This window comes from Mustelus asterias, chromosome 22 (genome assembly GCF_964213995.1).
Source record: "Mustelus asterias chromosome 22, sMusAst1.hap1.1, whole genome shotgun sequence".
Classification (NCBI taxonomy): domain Eukaryota; kingdom Metazoa; phylum Chordata; class Chondrichthyes; order Carcharhiniformes; family Triakidae; genus Mustelus; species Mustelus asterias.
In genome coordinates this window covers 37,407,786-37,424,982 of record NC_135822.1, presented here as the reverse complement: position 1 = coordinate 37,424,982, position 17,197 = coordinate 37,407,786, and the positions used below count along the sequence as shown (strand labels likewise).

Genomic DNA, 17,197 nt, shown 5'->3' with positions numbered 1-17,197 from the left:
TTTGGAATATTGTGTGCACTTCTGGTCACCTCACTATAAGAAGGATGTGGAAGTACTGGAAAGAATGCAAAGGAGATTTACGAGGATGCTGCCTGATTTGGAGGGTAGGTCTTATGAGGAAAGGTTGAGGGAGCTAGGGCTTTTCTCTTTAGAGCAGAGAAGGTTGAGAGGCGACTTAATAGAGCTTTATAAGATGGTGAGGGGGATAGATAGAGTGGACGTCCAGAGACTATTTCCTCGGGTGGATGTAGCTGTTACTAGGGGGCATAACTATAAGGTTCGTGGTGGAAGATATAGGAGGGATGTACGAGGTAGGTTCTTTACTCAGAGAGTGCTTGGGGATGCCTGCTGTGATAGTGGAGTTGGACACTTTAGGAACTTTCAAGTGGTTATTGGATAGGCACATGGAGCACACTAGAATGATAGGGAGTGGGATAGCTTGATTTTGGTTTCGGAAAGGTTCGGCACAACATCGTGGGCCGAAGAGTCTGTACTGTGCTGTACTGTTCTATGTAGAAGGAGGAGACTTGTAATTTGAAATTCATTCTATATTTACTAAACTCTCCCTTTAGTTTAGCATGTGCTGCACTTGTCCAGAAATACCACCTTTTCTTTTAGCAAGATGTTACAACTGTACATGGACCTGGATGTTTAAGGCAGAACATGATTATACATGATTGTAGAGTCTAAGTCATTACTGCAGACAAGACCTTCTGTGGTTTATCTTAAGTGGAAATTGAGAGAATAACAGATGTAATTTTTATTTTCCTCACTTGTTCTGTGTATCCAAGTGAATGAAGGTTGTCTGCAGATTATTCGATTCAGCATTCAGTTTAATTTTTAATTCAGTAACTCCTTTATGCATAAAGGCACAACCCAGTGTCATAATTTCTGATGCAGCAACTCTCTACTTTTTAATTCCACCAGATGGGAACTGAATCTCTGTCCCCAGATTACTGGTCCAGTGGCATTACCAATTCACCACATTTTCCTCCAAAGTTTAATGCATCTGTTATTCCCAGGCAGCCTCCCATCCATGTACAACCAGGTCTGAGTCTTAGCTTCCGAGAACAAATGAGATTGGCTATTTTCGGACCAGTATAGCAATAGGCCTCATTCACCATTGGTTCTTTGCTGAGTTAATTCATAGCAGCTGTGGTAACAGCACCTTGGGGCATTACAACTAGCCTACGTATTCTGGGCTAAGGAGTGGATATTCTTAGGTCCCAAGACTTGCTACCTCGTTCAAAGCCATCCTGTGACTAAGGGAAAACATCGACGAACATGACTGCTACCTCGGCCTCATCTTCCAAGAGCAGACCAGGGCATTATTTAGTAGAATTGAACAGGTACTTCCATTATAAGAGATGGGTCTTTCCACTAAATATGGGAAATGAAATGTTTCAATTAAGGAAACACCTATCCAGATAAGAAATTAACTTTACAACCTCCAAAACTTACTGTAAATATCTGAACATGATTTAATTGGATTCAGATTTCTTTCATTGGTCGAGCAAGACTCAGATTAAGGTAATAATTTAATATTTGATGGATATCCTTCTTAAAATATCTCCAAGTTAATTTAAACTAGTAATCTATATTAGAAATAAGGCCCTAATTATTTTTTATTTATCTAGTGTCACGATCAATGCTTTCCATCTAAAAATTGAATTGCTAATGAACGTCTGTGTATTTTAAAATGTATGTTTTCCCACATGGTTTTCTGTGTCACTAACTCAAAGAGCCCCACTCCTATTTCCTTCTGGTGCGGGAATAATTAGCTGAGGAGTTACACCCAGACCCTTATAATATCTGGGAAAATTATAGTTTGGCTAATACTTTTTTAAAAGTAAAAGGTAATCTGGGATGGCTCATTTCCTTCATGGAGAGACTGATCAGACTAAGAGCACCCATTTAAATGTCCTTGCATTCTGACTCTTTCCACCTGAGGTTAAAGGGGGTTAAATACGCCTGCCTGATCTAGAATAGTCCCAAAAAGGGCTAGGATTGAAATACACCACAAGGGCTGTCGACAAGCATCTGTGAAACAAAACCTCAGTACAATCAACACTTACAGGAAAGAGAAACTTGGCAAGACAAAATCAAGAAATCCAATGGAAGTATTGCAAATTATTAATAGTTATTTCACTACCACAATGGGTTATTGCAATGTTTCTAAATTAATAGGTGGCCAAATACTTATTTTCAGCAGATAAATGATATGTATATTCTGTTCTAGGATGGTAATGGCTTTAAGAAGTGTTTGGCTCACTTCTGAGTGCAGTTTCAAGACTTCTATAACCTTACCCTTTGCAAAGTGCCGACATCTTTGCTTTGATGGCAGTTTTTTCAGTACTATTGCATTGCTCATAGATTCACACTAGACTCCACTAAAAACTGGAACACAGATGAAAGGCTCATTTTTCTGGTCATAACAAAACCGCGATCAGAACAGCTGTGAATGTTAGAATTGAAGTTTAATATTATCCAGTTTGTTATTCCTGTTCCATGTTATATTTTAAAAAGACATTCACTAGATTGATTCCTGGGATAAAGAGGTTGTCTTAAGAGGAAAGGGCTTCAGAAGAATGAGAGGTGGTCTTATTGCAATATACAAAGATTCTATAGGGACTTGACAGGGTAGTAGATACCAAGAGGATGTTTCCCCTTGCAAGGAAAGGAACTGGGAGACAAGGTTTCAAAATAAGGGGGTCACCCATTTCAGACAGAAATGGGAAGGAATTTCTTCTCTGGGAGTCATGAATCTTTGGAATTCTCAATCCCAAAGACCTGTGGAGGCGGAGTCATTGACTATATTAAAAGCCAAGTTAGACATTTTTAAAGTGTTGGGGAGTCGAAGATCATGGAGACCAGGCAAGAAAGTGGAGATGAGACAAAGATCAGCTCATGATGAATTGCAAATCAGGTTCAAGGAGTCACTAGACCTGGTTTTATGTCCTTAAATTTCAGAATACAATATGGATCTTGACTTTTTTGTAAATATATCAATCTCTAGAATGCCTATAGTACTAGATTAGAAAATGGTTAGCATTAAATTAGAAAGTGATTAGTATCAAATAATCTGTTTAACTTCCTTAACCTAATTTTACCTCCATTTTATTTTTCCTGGTGTGACACAAGAGCCTTGTAATATTTCAAATTGTATGGTTCTAGAACCCCAGGCACCATCTGCTCAGCATTTTTTGAATTCCATTGTTGAATCACCAACGGACACCACTACGGCAGTAAGATTAGAGAGCCTTGGCATTTAACATCATTTAGGACTAAAATCTAGTTTTTAGTCGAAGTGAATCTCCAGACAGATGAAATCATTGGTAATTATTCTGAATTTCCAAGTGTGAAACGGTAGAGACAAAATGCTTCAAAGAATAACCAGGTTTTGGATTGTTGTCTGATGTGAATGTTGTCTGAGCTCTTTCACTAAAGATTGAAAGAATATTAATGTTGTGATTCCTTTGCAGAAATTGGAGTTTACTGTATCAGATGTTTCTAGTCCTACTGAAGCACTTTCAAAAATGGAGCTATCTGCTGAAGAACTGAACAAGTGGCTAGAAAAACTTATAATCGAAGACAAGGCTAGCAATGAGCAAATCTTTGACTGGGTAGAAGTAGGTTGAATTCTTAAACTGTAAGATCCTTGGACTGTGGCGCTCTGTGCTAATTTCTTAAATTGATCATCATGCTAGATTTACAACAAGTAAATCACTTTCTGATAAGACTATTAAAATAACTCACCATCACCCTGAGAAATTATGTTCCCGTGTCTCATTACCTTTCTTTGATCTGTAATAGTTAATGTTGTCGGAGCAATAGTTTAAATGCTCTCTTTTCCCACTTAATGGGTAAATCTACAACTACTGGGACACTCGCACATGGATCATAAAACAGGTGGAAGTTATCATTGGCATTCAGATGTGTAAGATTATTGTAACTGCTGTTTATATGAGGAAAATGCATAAACCTAAATAATATGCCATAATTCAGTCAGGAATCTGATCTTTTTTAGTTTTCTTTACTGCCAGGGTTTCTGTGACATCCACTATTGATGCTGCGCTGGCATATTCCATTAACTTTTATTGGTTCTTCATATGTAGTAAAGGCAGGCAGGATGAGTGAGTTTGAAGATTTATGCAGGGGATTGTTCCTCCAGTGACATTCTGTTTCTCTCCCTTGTTTGCTGCTGATATCAGCAATTAACATTGGAGAGAAAACAGGCTTTGATGAGAGGAGTGGTGAATCCCGGTAACGGCAAGGATGTGAAGACTCTGAATCGTGTGGGTCCCCCATTTCACCTCGCTCCCAGTGCTCCGGCCCCTTCGCCCCGCGCCCAGTATTCTGCTCGGCCACTTCACCCCACTCCCAGTGCTTTGCTCCGGTCCCTTCACCCCACTCCCAGTGCTCCAGCCTCTTCACCCCACTCCCAGTGCTCCAGCCTCTTCACCCCACTCCCAGTGCTCCGGCCCCTTCACCCCACTCCCAGTGCTCCGGCCCCTTCACCCCACTCCCAGTGCTCCGGCCCCTTCACCCCACTCCCAGTGCTCCGGCCCCTTCACCCCACTCCCAGTGCTCTGCTTCGGCCTCTTCACCCCACTCCCAGTGCTCTGCTTCGGCCTCTTCACCCCACTCCCAGTGCTTTGCTCCGGCCCCTTCACCCCACTCCCAGTGCTCTGCTTCGGCCCCTTCACCCCACTCCCAGTGCTCTGCTTCGGCCTCTTCACCCCACTCCCAGTGCTCTGCTTCGGCCTCTTCACCCCACTCCCAGTGCTCTGCTTCGGCCTCTTCACCCCACTCCCAGTGCTCTGCTTCGGCCTCTTCACCCCACTCCCAGTGCTCTGCTCCGGCCCCTTCACCCCACTCCCAGTGCTCTGCTTCGGCCCCTTCACCCCACTCCCAGTGCTCTGCTTCGGCCTCTTCACCCCACTCCCAGTGCTCTGCTTCGGCCCCTTCACCCCACTCCCAGTGCTCTGCTTCGGCCCCTTCACCCCACTCCCAGTGCTCTGCTTCGGCCTCTTCACCCCACTCCCAGTGCTCTGCTTCGGCCCCTTCACCCCACTCCCAGTGCTCTGCTTCGGCCTCTTCACCCCACTCCCAGTGCTCTGCTTCGGTCTCTTCACCCCACTCCCAGTGCTCTGCTCCGGCCCCTTCACCCCACTCCCAGTGCTCTGCTTCGGCCTCTTCACCCCACTCCCAGTGCTCTGCTTCGGCCTCTTCGCCCCACTCCCAGTGCTCTGCTTCGGCCTCTTCACCCCACTCCCAGTGCTCTGCTTCGGCCCCTTCACCCCACTCCCAGTGCTCTGCTTCGGCCTCTTCACCCCACTCCCAGTGCTCTGCTTCGGTCCCTTCACCCCACTCCCAGTGCTCTGCTTCGGCCTCTTCACCCCACTCCCAGTGCTCTGCTTCGGCCTCTTCACCCCACTCCCAGTGCTCTGCTCCGTCCCCTTCACCCCACTCCCAGTGCTCTGCTTCGGCCCCTTCACCCCACTCCCAGTGCTCTGCTTCGGCCCCTTCACCCCACTCCCAGTGCTCTGCTTCGGCCTCTTCACCCCACTCCCAGTGCTCTGCTTCGGCCTCTTCACCCCACTCCCAGTGCTCTGCTTCGGCCTCTTCACCCCACTCCCAGTGCTCTGCTTCGGTCCCTTCACCCCACTCCCAGTGCTCTGCTCCAACCTCTTCACCCCACTCCCAGTGCTCCGGCCCCTTCACCCCACTCCCAGTGCTCTGCTCCGGCCTCTTCACCCCACTCCCAATGCTCCGGCCCCTTCACCCCACTCCCAGTGCTTTGCTCCGGTCCCTTCACCCCGCTCCCAGTGCTCTGCTGCGGTCCCTTCACCCCACTCCCAGTGCTCTGCTTCGGTCCCTTCACCCCGCTCCCAGTGCTTTGCTCCGGTCCCTTCACCCCACTCCCAGTGCTTTGCTCCGGTCCCTTCACCCCGCTCCCAGTGCTTTGCTCCGGTCCCTTCACCCCACTCCCAGTGCTTTGCTCCGGTCCCTTCACCCCACTCCCAGTGCTCTGCTCCGGTCCCTTCACCCCACTCCCAGTGCTCTGCTTCGGTCCCTTCACCCCACTCCCAGTGCTCTGCTTCGGTCCCTTCACCCCACTCCCAGTGCTCTGCTTCGGTCCCTTCACCCCACTCCCAGTGCTCTGCTTCGGTCCCTTCACCCCACTCCCAGTGCTCTGCTTCGGTCCCTTCACCCCACTCCCAGTGCTCTGCTTCGGTCCCTTCACCCCACTCCCAGTGCTCTGCTTCGGTCCCTTCACCCCACTCCCAGTGCTCTGCTTCGGTCCCTTCACCCCACTCCCAGTGCTCTGCTTCGGTCCCTTCACCCCACTCCCAGTGCTCTGCTTCGGTCCCTTCACCCCACTCCCAGTGCTCTGCTCCGGTCCCTTCACCCCACTCCCAGTGCTCCGGCCCCTTCACCCCACTCCCAATGCTCCGGTCCCTTCACCCCACTCCCAGTGCTCCGGCCTCTTCACCCCACTCCCAGTGCTCCTGATGCTCTGATCTGGCATTCCACAATTCTCCCCGATTCTTCCAGTGTTTCCCTCGTTCTCAGCGCTACCAACTGTCATTAGGCATCAGGCCTCGCTCTTCTGTTCTCCACCCCCAGCCGATTTGCTGAGGGCGAGTATATGAGTGTGGGTGTGTGAGGGTGGCTAAGTGAGGGAGTGAGTTCAAGGGTAGCTGAGCGAATGGGTGATAGTGTGGCTGGGTGAGTGAATGGGTGAGAGGGTGGCTGAGCGAAGGGTGGCTGAGTGGGGGCAGAGTTCAGGAAGGGGGCTGCCGAGTGGGCGAGTGTTTGAGGAGAGGATGGCTGAGTGAGCGAGGGAGTAGGCAGGAGAGTGGCTGAATGAGGGAGGGAGGGAGTGGGTGGGAGGGTGGGTGAGTGAGTGGGAGGGTGGGCGAGTGAGTGGGTGTGAGCAAGAGTGAGAAGGTAGCTGAGTGAGCACGGGCGAGAGGGTGGCACTGAGCAAGGGAATAGTGGGCAGGAGGGTGACTGAGCAGGTGAGTGCGAGGGGGTTGCTGCGTGGGTGTGTCTGGCTCACTTATTCTCAGGGTTATCATTCACCCTCACCTGCACACACCCACTGGCACTCTCTGAGAGTAAGTGAACACTTGAGTCTGGGAGTGAGCTGGACACCCCCCCCCGCCTCACCCTTTCACACTGATGGTCATCTTTATTACTCATTTTTTAAAATTAATTTATAATTTAGACTTTTTCTTTTGCTCAGCAATTGTTTTCTTTTCATATGTCAGCTTTTTAAAAAATTTGTGTTTAATGTTATGTCAAACCTTATCTTTCCAAAATTTGCTGATCGGCCCCAGTGTGTGAGAAGGATTGAAATGTGGACCCCCGCCCCCAGGTGAAAAGGATGGACAAACCTGTCTCGATCAATAGAAGCTGAGTTTGATTATGAACGACTGAGGAGCTTCCTCACCTCAAACAATAGATTAGTTGAAAAATTAACGTGATGACAACTTTTCATTATTACCCCATTCGGTACAAACTTCTGAGGCAAGAATGCCACCTAGTTAGCCGAGGGCAGAATGCAGATTTCTACATATAAAACAAGAAAAACACAAACATCTTGTGGTAAAAACACAAATATATTTTCACTTGGTATTTCAGACCCATTTTGCGGTCCTTTGGGTCAAACTTCCAACACCAGTTTTTTTTATTTTGTCTTTCTGTAATCAGAACTCACATCTGTTGTTGGTTTTTAACAAATCTAAGTGTAACTTGAGCTATTTGAATGATAAACAATTTAAGATGTCATGTATTCCCATCTGAATCAGAGGACTGTGGAATCAAATCACACTCCGGAGTCTTGATCACAAAATCTAGATGGACACTCCAGTGCAGTTCTGAGGGCAATATTGCATCTTGGGGGTCACTTTAAACCAAATCTGCCTCCTGAAATGAGCAGAAAAGATCCCACGCTACAGTTTGAGAGAAAAGCATATTTGCTTGCTGTATTTCCAGCATTACAAGTGATTGCTTTAACAGTATTGACTGTAACATGCATTGGGACATTGTTGTCATGAGATGCCAGTCTTTTTATAGAAATACAAGAGTAGGTCATAGGAACATAGGAAATAAGAACAGAATGCTCAAAGATGTGCAGGTTAGGTTGATTGGCCATGCTAAATTGCCCCTCTAGTGTCAGGGGGATTATCAGGGTAAATGTGTGGGGTTACGGGAATAGGGCCTGGGTGGGATTGTGGTCAGTGCAGGCTCGATGGGCCAAATGACTACCTCCTGTACTGTAGGGATTCTATGGTACTAGGAGTAATCCATCCAGCCCCTTGAACCTGTTCCACCATTCAACAACAACATGGCTGATCTTCTACCTCAGCGTAATTTTCCCGCACTATTCCCATACCCCTTAATATCTAGGAATTTATTCATCTCCATCTTGAATTCAGTGACTGAGTATGTTTTTCTCCACAAGCCACCTGGTCACTCTCTGGACGTTTGTTTTAAACTGCCTAATTCTCTTTTTGACTTTAGAATGGTTTATGACAGAGAATTCTATAGAATTCCACCTTCTGCATATCAAAGTTTATCAAACTTCCCTTCTCAGTGATACATTTGTGCCCTTTCATCACTACATCTTTGAACAGTGGAAACTATTACTGTTAACATTCTACAACCGCTGGTATAAAAATGCCCTCTTATACCAGAAAAAAGGAACCACCTTGAGTTGCTAATGGTAACGTTGCAAGTTAAACGAACTGAATTCTGACAAGAATCGTTAAAATGGAATTCCTTTGCACCACGGCTCTCTGTCCTTTCTTCTCAAGTGCTGTGTTTTAAAGTTAGGCTCTTGATGTCCAATTCTAAAATGATTTCTCTTTCTTCCTTTAGGCTAATTTAGATGAGTCACAGATTGGTTCATCTACATTCCTTAGAGCTTTAATGACAACAGTATGTAGATCAGCTATTACAGGTAAAAGAAAAGTTAGCAACCTCTTTATAGAGTCATAACCTCTTTATGATGCCTTTGTTTCCAACTTGCCACCTACTTCGGTTTTTATTTGGTAATCTACATAACTGTTGTTCACTTATGATATCCCATGACCTATAACACATTTGCAAATTTAATCTAAACATTTAGAAATGATTTGATGTCTTTCAAACTCCAAGGTTCCAACAATATTTAAGTTGTAGTTTCATATATGAGAAAATAAAACTCTAGGCTCCATGTCTTCATAAATGACTGTTTTAAATGAGGTGATACGGTTTGCCATAACAAGTGTGCAGCATGTAAAATAAATAAATGATCTTGGTGCTTCCGAGAAAAGATAGAGATGCAAGTGGCAACTGATCAACTAGATGTAGCTATTTTTTCCAGTGAAAAGATTTAGACAGTGGAAGCCGGAAGACAATTTGAAGTGCTGTGCTGGAGGATCGCAGATCTCCATGATGGGCTTCTCATCTCATCAAAGCCATCTTGTAGAGCAGTGCCATTTCTCCATTATGGTGATAAATCAGTGCATCTTTTAACAGTTAATGGGAGGTGGGGTGTGTTGTGACAGTAGCCTAGAAACAAGTCACCTTTCTATTTATTTTGTGATTTGACATTGCCCCGCTGTGTGCGTGTTGTCTGTTGAATGGGATCTGGTGAGGGAGAGAGCAGCAGGACATATTTTGCTTCGATGTTTTGTGTCTGCTAATGCAACCCAATGAGAAAATCACCAAATGGAATTCCAGCACATTGCAGGGACGTATAGGTTTGAGGGTTTTTTAATGCACAATATTAATGTATTCCTGGTTGGGTTTTAAGTGCCCATATCGATTAATTGCTGGTATTATTTACAATAAAAGCTCCAGGTTATCAGGTCCACTGGATCTTTGGGCCACTGCACCCTCTGTTCTTTGGGGGAAGAGAGGCCAAATTGTCAATAACTATGGTACAATTCAGATCAGCAACCAGATAATGGCATTGAATGTCCTCTCAGTCTTCAGGTTCGTAGAGTGGTTTACCTGTTGATGCAACGTCACATAATTTTGTTTTAAATGGGTTATAAATGATTTCGAGATAGGCAAAATGGGGGCACAATTTCCTGCAGGGGGAGGGGGAGTGGTAGCTTCTTTCTCAAGACAATGAAGTGTTTCATCTCCATATGCTTGCTCCACCATTCAATTAGATCATTGCTGGTCTTCTACATTGCTCCATACCCCTTACTCCTTTCCTAATTTTAAAAAAATCATCACTCCAAATCCTGGAAATGTAAAATCGACCCAGCATTAAAGTCTTTTGGGGGAGTCGTTTTGAGATTCCATTCGTCTCTGTGTGAAAGCGACCCGATTCAACTGAATGGCCTTGCTCTATGGATGGATGAAGTGAAATGGCTTTCCTTTGTGTTCAATCTATTTGATGCTCAGGACTAGAAGAGAAAGCCAGGCCAGTTTTTCATTTAAAACAGCCATGCTATTTGTGTCCACAAGGTGACCCACATTTGTGATATGCATTTGAACAAAGATTAAGTGGAGCAAGGTGATGATCATGCTGCTAAATCTGAACCAGGATTTGGGCCTTGCTGGATACCTTAAATATTTTTCAATTGTGGAAGATGAAATAAAAACGTGGAATTTACAGAAAGGAGCATTTATGTGGGCTTGCTTTAAAATTTACATTTTAAAAATTCATATGAATATAGTACATTTGAAATGTGCTGTGCACTCCAAGAAAGTTATTGTGCCTAAATCAAGTGTTAACAGATGCTGCCACTTCATCTAGGGCTAAGACATTTCTGACACTTGTGTGTCTTTTTCCAATATTGTATTTTTACCTCTAGGGGAAGGAGCTCCAAGTCGGGTAGATGCAAACATTATACAGCAGAGATTGCGATTGTTACTCAAGTACCTTAACTCCGACATTGAAAGAGAATTACAAGCACTTTATGCACTACAAGCATTAATAGTAAAACTTGATCAACCCCCTAGTAAGTATTCTATCAGCTTCTTTACTGCTGGGAAAGTAAAGTGCCCGGTTTTATGGAATATGATCTCGCTATCACATATCTTTTCTTCTCTTTTGCCCTTTCCCTTCATGCTGCCAACAACAGTAAATTATTTAAATATTTTACCTTAGAAATGTAAATATAAATGTGCGGATTAATGTTAACTGGCCTTTGAAGTATTCACATATCAGCCCATGAATTTTCACTTCTTTAAAAATGATTGTGGCCTAATTCTATGCATACGGTACTTTTAAAATACTGTATGTTTAATTGCCATCAGTTTTGAATTTAGTGGCTTACATTAAGCAACTTCAATGGGCTCAGTAAGTAAGATGCACAATTATACAGCGCTGAGCTATATGAACCAAGGGAATCCTTGCTGCGTTGGTTGATCTTAAGATGGCGCAAAAGCCTGTTGCATTTGACTTCCCTATTCTTGGGTTAATGTGTGGGGTGGGGGGGAGAATTAGCCACAATCCCCATTCTGCTTGCTATGCTGTGACCCCAACTAGAAAATGTGGGTTTCAGGTAAGGATGGAAATTGGATAAAGATTTTAAATTAACTAATTTGTACAAAAATAATCTATGTTTTGTAGTGTCATGGATAGGAGCGACCTGTGCTTGTGTGCATTCTCCCCACCATCAATAATCCCAGTCCCTTGTATCCACCCTGTCCCCATATCTCTTCATCCTCCTCTTAACTGTCCCTCTAACCTATTGGAACTTGCCATGGTCTCTGATTTAACCACTACAGTAGTACATTCCACAGTCTCACAATCATTTGTGCTTTTTTAAACATGCCTCTTAGCCACTGTATTAAATTTCTTACATTTAATCTTGTATCGAAGTCCGCTTGTCCTACATTCCAGTGCTTCCGTTTCTATCTACTCTGTCCCTTCCTTTCATGACTTTAAACAAATGTCTCCTTAATATGAATAATTAATTGTTTTACCCTTTGCGTTGCAAAATGCTAACAGTGTGTTCCTTCTCCGTCTCTTCCCTCCAAACAGACTTGTTAAGAATGTTCTTTGACACTTTGTACGATGAGGATGTTATATCTGAAGATGCATTCTACAAATGGGAAAGTAGCAAAGACCCAGCAGAACAGAGCGGCAAAGGGGTAGCGCTAAAATCTGTCACGGCTTTTTTTACATGGCTAAGAGAAGCTGAAGAGGAGTCAGAAGATAACTAAAAAAAAACACAAAAAAAAAGTCTTCGCCAATCAAAGTGCAAAAAGGCCAATCATCGCAACAAATATGCACGGATATACAGTCAGCGATCATGATGAAAATTATGGTACACGCACGTAAAGAAAAGCCGCGGTGATGTTAAAGAACCATGGGTGGGAGCACTAAAAAAATGTATTATTTATAGAAAATATTTTTGTTTTAAATTTTAAGCTTTTTTGTTATTTTTAAAAGGACAGATGGTTCCATTTTTCTTGCAGCAAAAAAAATAAAAAAAATTGAACACTTTAATTTATTTTTAGAACTGCAAAGGTGATGTAATTTGAGTTTGCAGTTACTGTAAACAGAATGTAACATAGCGGAAAAGAGACCCAAACTCTTGCCCACAAGGCCACTTCAAACAAAAATAGGGCATCAAAATTTAGTATATGGGTGGGGGTTAACAATGATGGCTGAAAGTAGTAACATGTACCAGTAATTCTTCCTGCCTGCTTCAGCTTGCTCTAGAAATGTACATAACATTCAACTGGAAGATGATGCTCCCCGAATTTCCAAGCCGTACATTACGAACTGCAGAACATGGAGAACTTGTACAAAACAAATTCAACCTGAGGAAGTGCTTGTAATACTTTCAAACTATAGAGCTACTCAAAAGCTTGTAAATACATAAAAGAGAAATATTTAAAAAAAATGACTCATTACTATCTTTTCACTTTCAAAACTAAATAAAAACAGACCGTGCAAGTTGAAAAAATAAATACAAACTACTGTTTATCTGAGAATTAATGATCACGAGACCTGTTCTACGTAAGTTTGCAAACTAGTTTGTCCTATTATTTTGTATTCCGTTACCTCATGGTAATATATTGTGCAGTGGATGCAACGCCCATTGTTGTGACAGAAGTCATATCAAATGGCTGGCTGACACTAGTCAGTTATTGGATTGTGGCAGAAGTTTTTTGAAAAAACACATGCTGCACAAATGAGGATACTTTCTCCATACGAGCTACCAGTGGTTTGAGATGGCTGTCAGAGTTTTCCTTGTGAAAGAATAGGAGGTCAGAATCTCTGAAATAAACGGTTATGTTTCCCACACACAAATGCAACCTTTCACAGAAGCTGCTGCCTTGATGCTAGATACAGCAAAAACGAGGATACTACCATGTGAAACGGCACTTTGCTTGAAATTGTGTGGTTGATCTCATAAGTTGCTGGTTTGATTTGAAACAGTGTCTCAAGACTAACACTGTAGATTTTACTTGTACCAGTTTGTGCATTTATTTGAGAATTGGTTTTGAAAAGCCAAGCATAACATGGATCAGCTATGATTTTAAAATTCGCTTCAATGGCAAGATGGCTATTGGAATGCTTATGAAGATAATGTTCCAGACTGTGAGATGCCATTAAATAACTGCATAACTTGAATTAAAAACTGTTCCAGGCTGGTAATATATGCTGGGTTGGATTTTTTTTCCTGCTTTCGAGATCTACATATGTTCAGTAGTCCTGCTCTGGATTACAGCTGTCACACTTAATCACCCCATTGAGTAATTAGCTGAGTTTGTTAATACAAAAGCCTGGGTTGCATGTGAATTTACCAAAGTGTGTGTCAGTGCTGATTGCAGTTATTTCAACTTGTAATGAGATAAGCATCAGTCTGAATTGCTATCTGCATACATCACATTGATTGAAATGTGCAAATCCAAAAAGCTTGAATGGATTCAAAATCAGTGGATTTTTCTTATCCTGTGGTTTCTTCCAGATGTCACCTAAGGAAGTGGTAAATACTAAATTACTGTAAGGATATAAATAGTAATGCCTGATCCCTGTGTAAACAAAATGGAGACTCGGGTCCATCAGACATCTTGGGCACATATTTGAAATGCTAAAAAATGAGAATTGAATAAGCATTCTTACTACTTTAAGGACCTCAAAATTTTGATTTGAGAAAAGTGTTGAAAAACGGTGACTTTCCGGTTAGAGCAAGACTTGTGCTTTAAATTATTCTGTATTACTTGGGTTTTGCTAGGCATTGGTGAGGTCTTTCTGGGTGTTCGTAAGTAAAAACCCAACTATGGTGCTATGTCAAAACTTGACCTATATGAAAGCTAAAATGCTCTTGGTTTATCTTGTTTAGCGTGTACCTCATGAAATTAGCCTGTTCTGTCTTAACGACAGCTCCAATGCTGGAATGTCAAACCCTCTGGGGTTACGTATTTTATCAGACCATCACTTGAGTGGCTTATTTCTCAAAGTTGTGCATGAATACCTCTTACAAATTAAGAACAAGTATTTGTGCATTTTGTAAATTGCTTTATTAAATAATTAAAAGTGGATGCAAATCCTCTTCAGTCCAAAGAGCCAAAAAAATACGGCGGAATGCATGAATGGTACTTTCATGAATGTTCCATCGATATAAAACAGATTTGTATCCAATTATCACCAGTATCTTTTCACTCAGTTGTAATCCTTTGCTATTATAAAGTTGTGATTGAGCAACACACAAATGTGATACTTTTGTGTTCTCTAATTGGACTGCAGTTTTACAGTTTACAAACAATTGGGCACAAATAGCGAACTACACCGCCTAATCCAAAGAGGATATATTTCCGTGCTGATGAAAAGCCTTCTATTAAAACAAAATCGAATTCCATCTCAGAACCTTTCAGTATTTTTCAGTCAGGCATCAGCCACAAATTCAAGAATTGCATAGGGTAGCTCAAAATCAGATCAAACGTGCATTTCATCTAACAGCAGTCCGCTCAAAATTATCTGCAGTAACTTAATGTGAGCAGGATATTGATTGGATGTTTCAAGTCATCAGAAGCTTTAATTAAACTTTTCAGTTAATGAAGGGTTTATTGCAGCTTTGACTAAGACCAGTCTTAAGAAATTTGAGATGAAGCATCATGAAGTACATGATAATATAGTTCACCACTACGGAAGCATTTGAATTTGACAATGGAATATTACTGGACCAGGTTTTCCTGTTTGATTCATTAAATGAAGCTTTGAAGTGAGGGGACCATAATCATTCTTATTATGCAGTAATGATTTGACTCCCTTTATCTACAATGAAGATTTTTTAAAATTGGTAATTGAATTGGCTGAATGTGTTCAAGTTGCCACCATGCTAAATAATGCAACATCCCATTGTCTTTCAAGACCGCAATGGCAACGAGAGATTTCCAGGCATGGATTATCATTGAATTCTGTCCTTTTGCATCTTGCAATTATTACATTTGATTGTACTCCAGAAGTTGGTTTGGTATATTTACTGAAATTATTTTCATCCTCGTGAATATTTGACACCAGTCTATTCTCTCTATGGTTTTCAGAAGCAATGATCAAATCGAAATCAGCAATAAATGTTGCAGTCTATTTCCCCAAGGGCAAGATTTAAATGTTTACAGCTACATATTCAGGAATTTTGGTTGAGGGGCATCACCTTGATGGTTTGATTTTGTTTTTTCTTCATCCCTCTCTGGTGACATTCAGTATTTTGGGCCAACGTAACCTGATACCAGGACTCAATGCTTTGGACATTCATTTGTCTCTCTCATCTCTCTCCTTTTATGAAAGCATCTCATTTTTGCTTGGTGTCTCCTGGCTTGAATTTGAGAACTCTGGGGTGGGGGTGGAGGGGGGAATGACCAAACCTTGATGAATTGTAATACCATATTTAAATTCAGTCATTAATTATGTACTGAATGAACTGTTGAGACCTGTCGAATCTGCTGGAAATGGTTTAGAATATTTAGTTCAGTTTTTCTGACATGGGAGGATGAAAGCCTGTCCTGAGGGATGAAGTTAGATGAGTGAAGTTAGCCATTTTACTGTGTGGTAAGCAATCAACCGTCCCAAGTCAAATGATGGTGACGGTCGATTGCTAATTGATGCAGTATGTTATTGCACAACAGTGTACCAACAATTCCTATTGCTGGTGCACAATACAGTTTCAAACTAAAACTTTGCGATGTGAAAAATTTGGGTAAAAGCAAATTATAAATTTTGTGGTAGCGTATCATCAAATTGTTACAAAGTGAACATGTTATTGGTTACTTAATGATTTGCACCAATACTTAAACCAGGCCCCTACAGTTGTTAATACAAGATCCAGAGCCTTGTTTGATTTATTTATGCTATTCCTGTGCAATATATTGAGAATTCTGTGTATAGCACACATTTTCCATAACTTTTACTGTTGTCATAAAATGCATTCGCTGTTTAAACCCAGTGAACAATAGCACAAGCTGGTACTTAATGTGTTTTGAAACTTTACAAGTTTAGCTGATACTTGAAGATTAACGATGTACTGGAGGCTTCTTTTACCTCCAGTCATAACTCATTTCTGTCTGTCTTTGTGAATTTTGGGTCTTTAATTACTAAGAACTATTGTACCACAGTGATTCGGAACTTTTTTTAATCATATCCTGATATTCCTGTAATTTCTTGTAATATTTACATTTGTATATATTGCTACAGTTAACTATCAGAAACAACTTACAACAGCTGTTGATTCAGAAAACTGATGTATACATTATAGCCTTGTGGCAATCTATGATGTCATTGTGCTCCCTCGATCTTTTCTCCCTGCAGCTCTCTACCCACTCCAATTGATTGAGTAGCATTTGATTCTAACCCTGGTCATCTACATACATTCATTAAAAAATGTTTTTACTTTAATCTAGCACAGAAGTAAAAATGTTGAGAAGTTTGGTTGTAAGTTTGTCAAAATGCATTTTATTTCATTGAATATTGCAGGCAAGTAACGATTCAAACATTACAGACAATATAAATATGTATCATCACTGCCAGTCAATTATTTCATGTATTAAGGGCAACATGCAGTGGAGAAGTGAAAAATGCATTTCTGTCCGAATACTGCTGTAAATTGTATGAATGCTTATATTTTTTGTGAAAGGTCCTAAATGATCGTTGTGAAGACTGTCGGTATGGAGTTGTAAAGTTTTTTTTATATCCAGTGAAACTATAGATCTCTAAATGCCAATTGGTGAGAGA

At 41.9% G+C, this 17,197-nt stretch overlaps 1 protein-coding gene across 45 annotated transcripts in view; it reads left to right on the top strand.

Moving 5' to 3' along the window:
• The window catches only part of LOC144510004 (eukaryotic translation initiation factor 4 gamma 3-like), a 357,463-nt gene extending 340,340 nt beyond the window's left edge, over positions 1-17,123 (top strand). For all 45 annotated transcript variants that reach the window (XM_078239141.1, XM_078239148.1, XM_078239147.1 and 42 more), the window contains 4 exons: positions 3,483-3,629; positions 8,890-8,971; positions 10,824-10,970; positions 11,999-17,123. In XM_078239141.1, the coding sequence (XP_078095267.1) occupies positions 3,483-3,629; positions 8,890-8,971; positions 10,824-10,970; positions 11,999-12,180 (558 nt within the window). In that variant the 3' untranslated portion in view covers positions 12,181-17,123. The remainder of the gene's footprint in view (positions 1-3,482; positions 3,630-8,889; positions 8,972-10,823; positions 10,971-11,998) is intronic.
• The last annotated feature ends 74 nt before the right edge of the window (positions 17,124-17,197 follow it).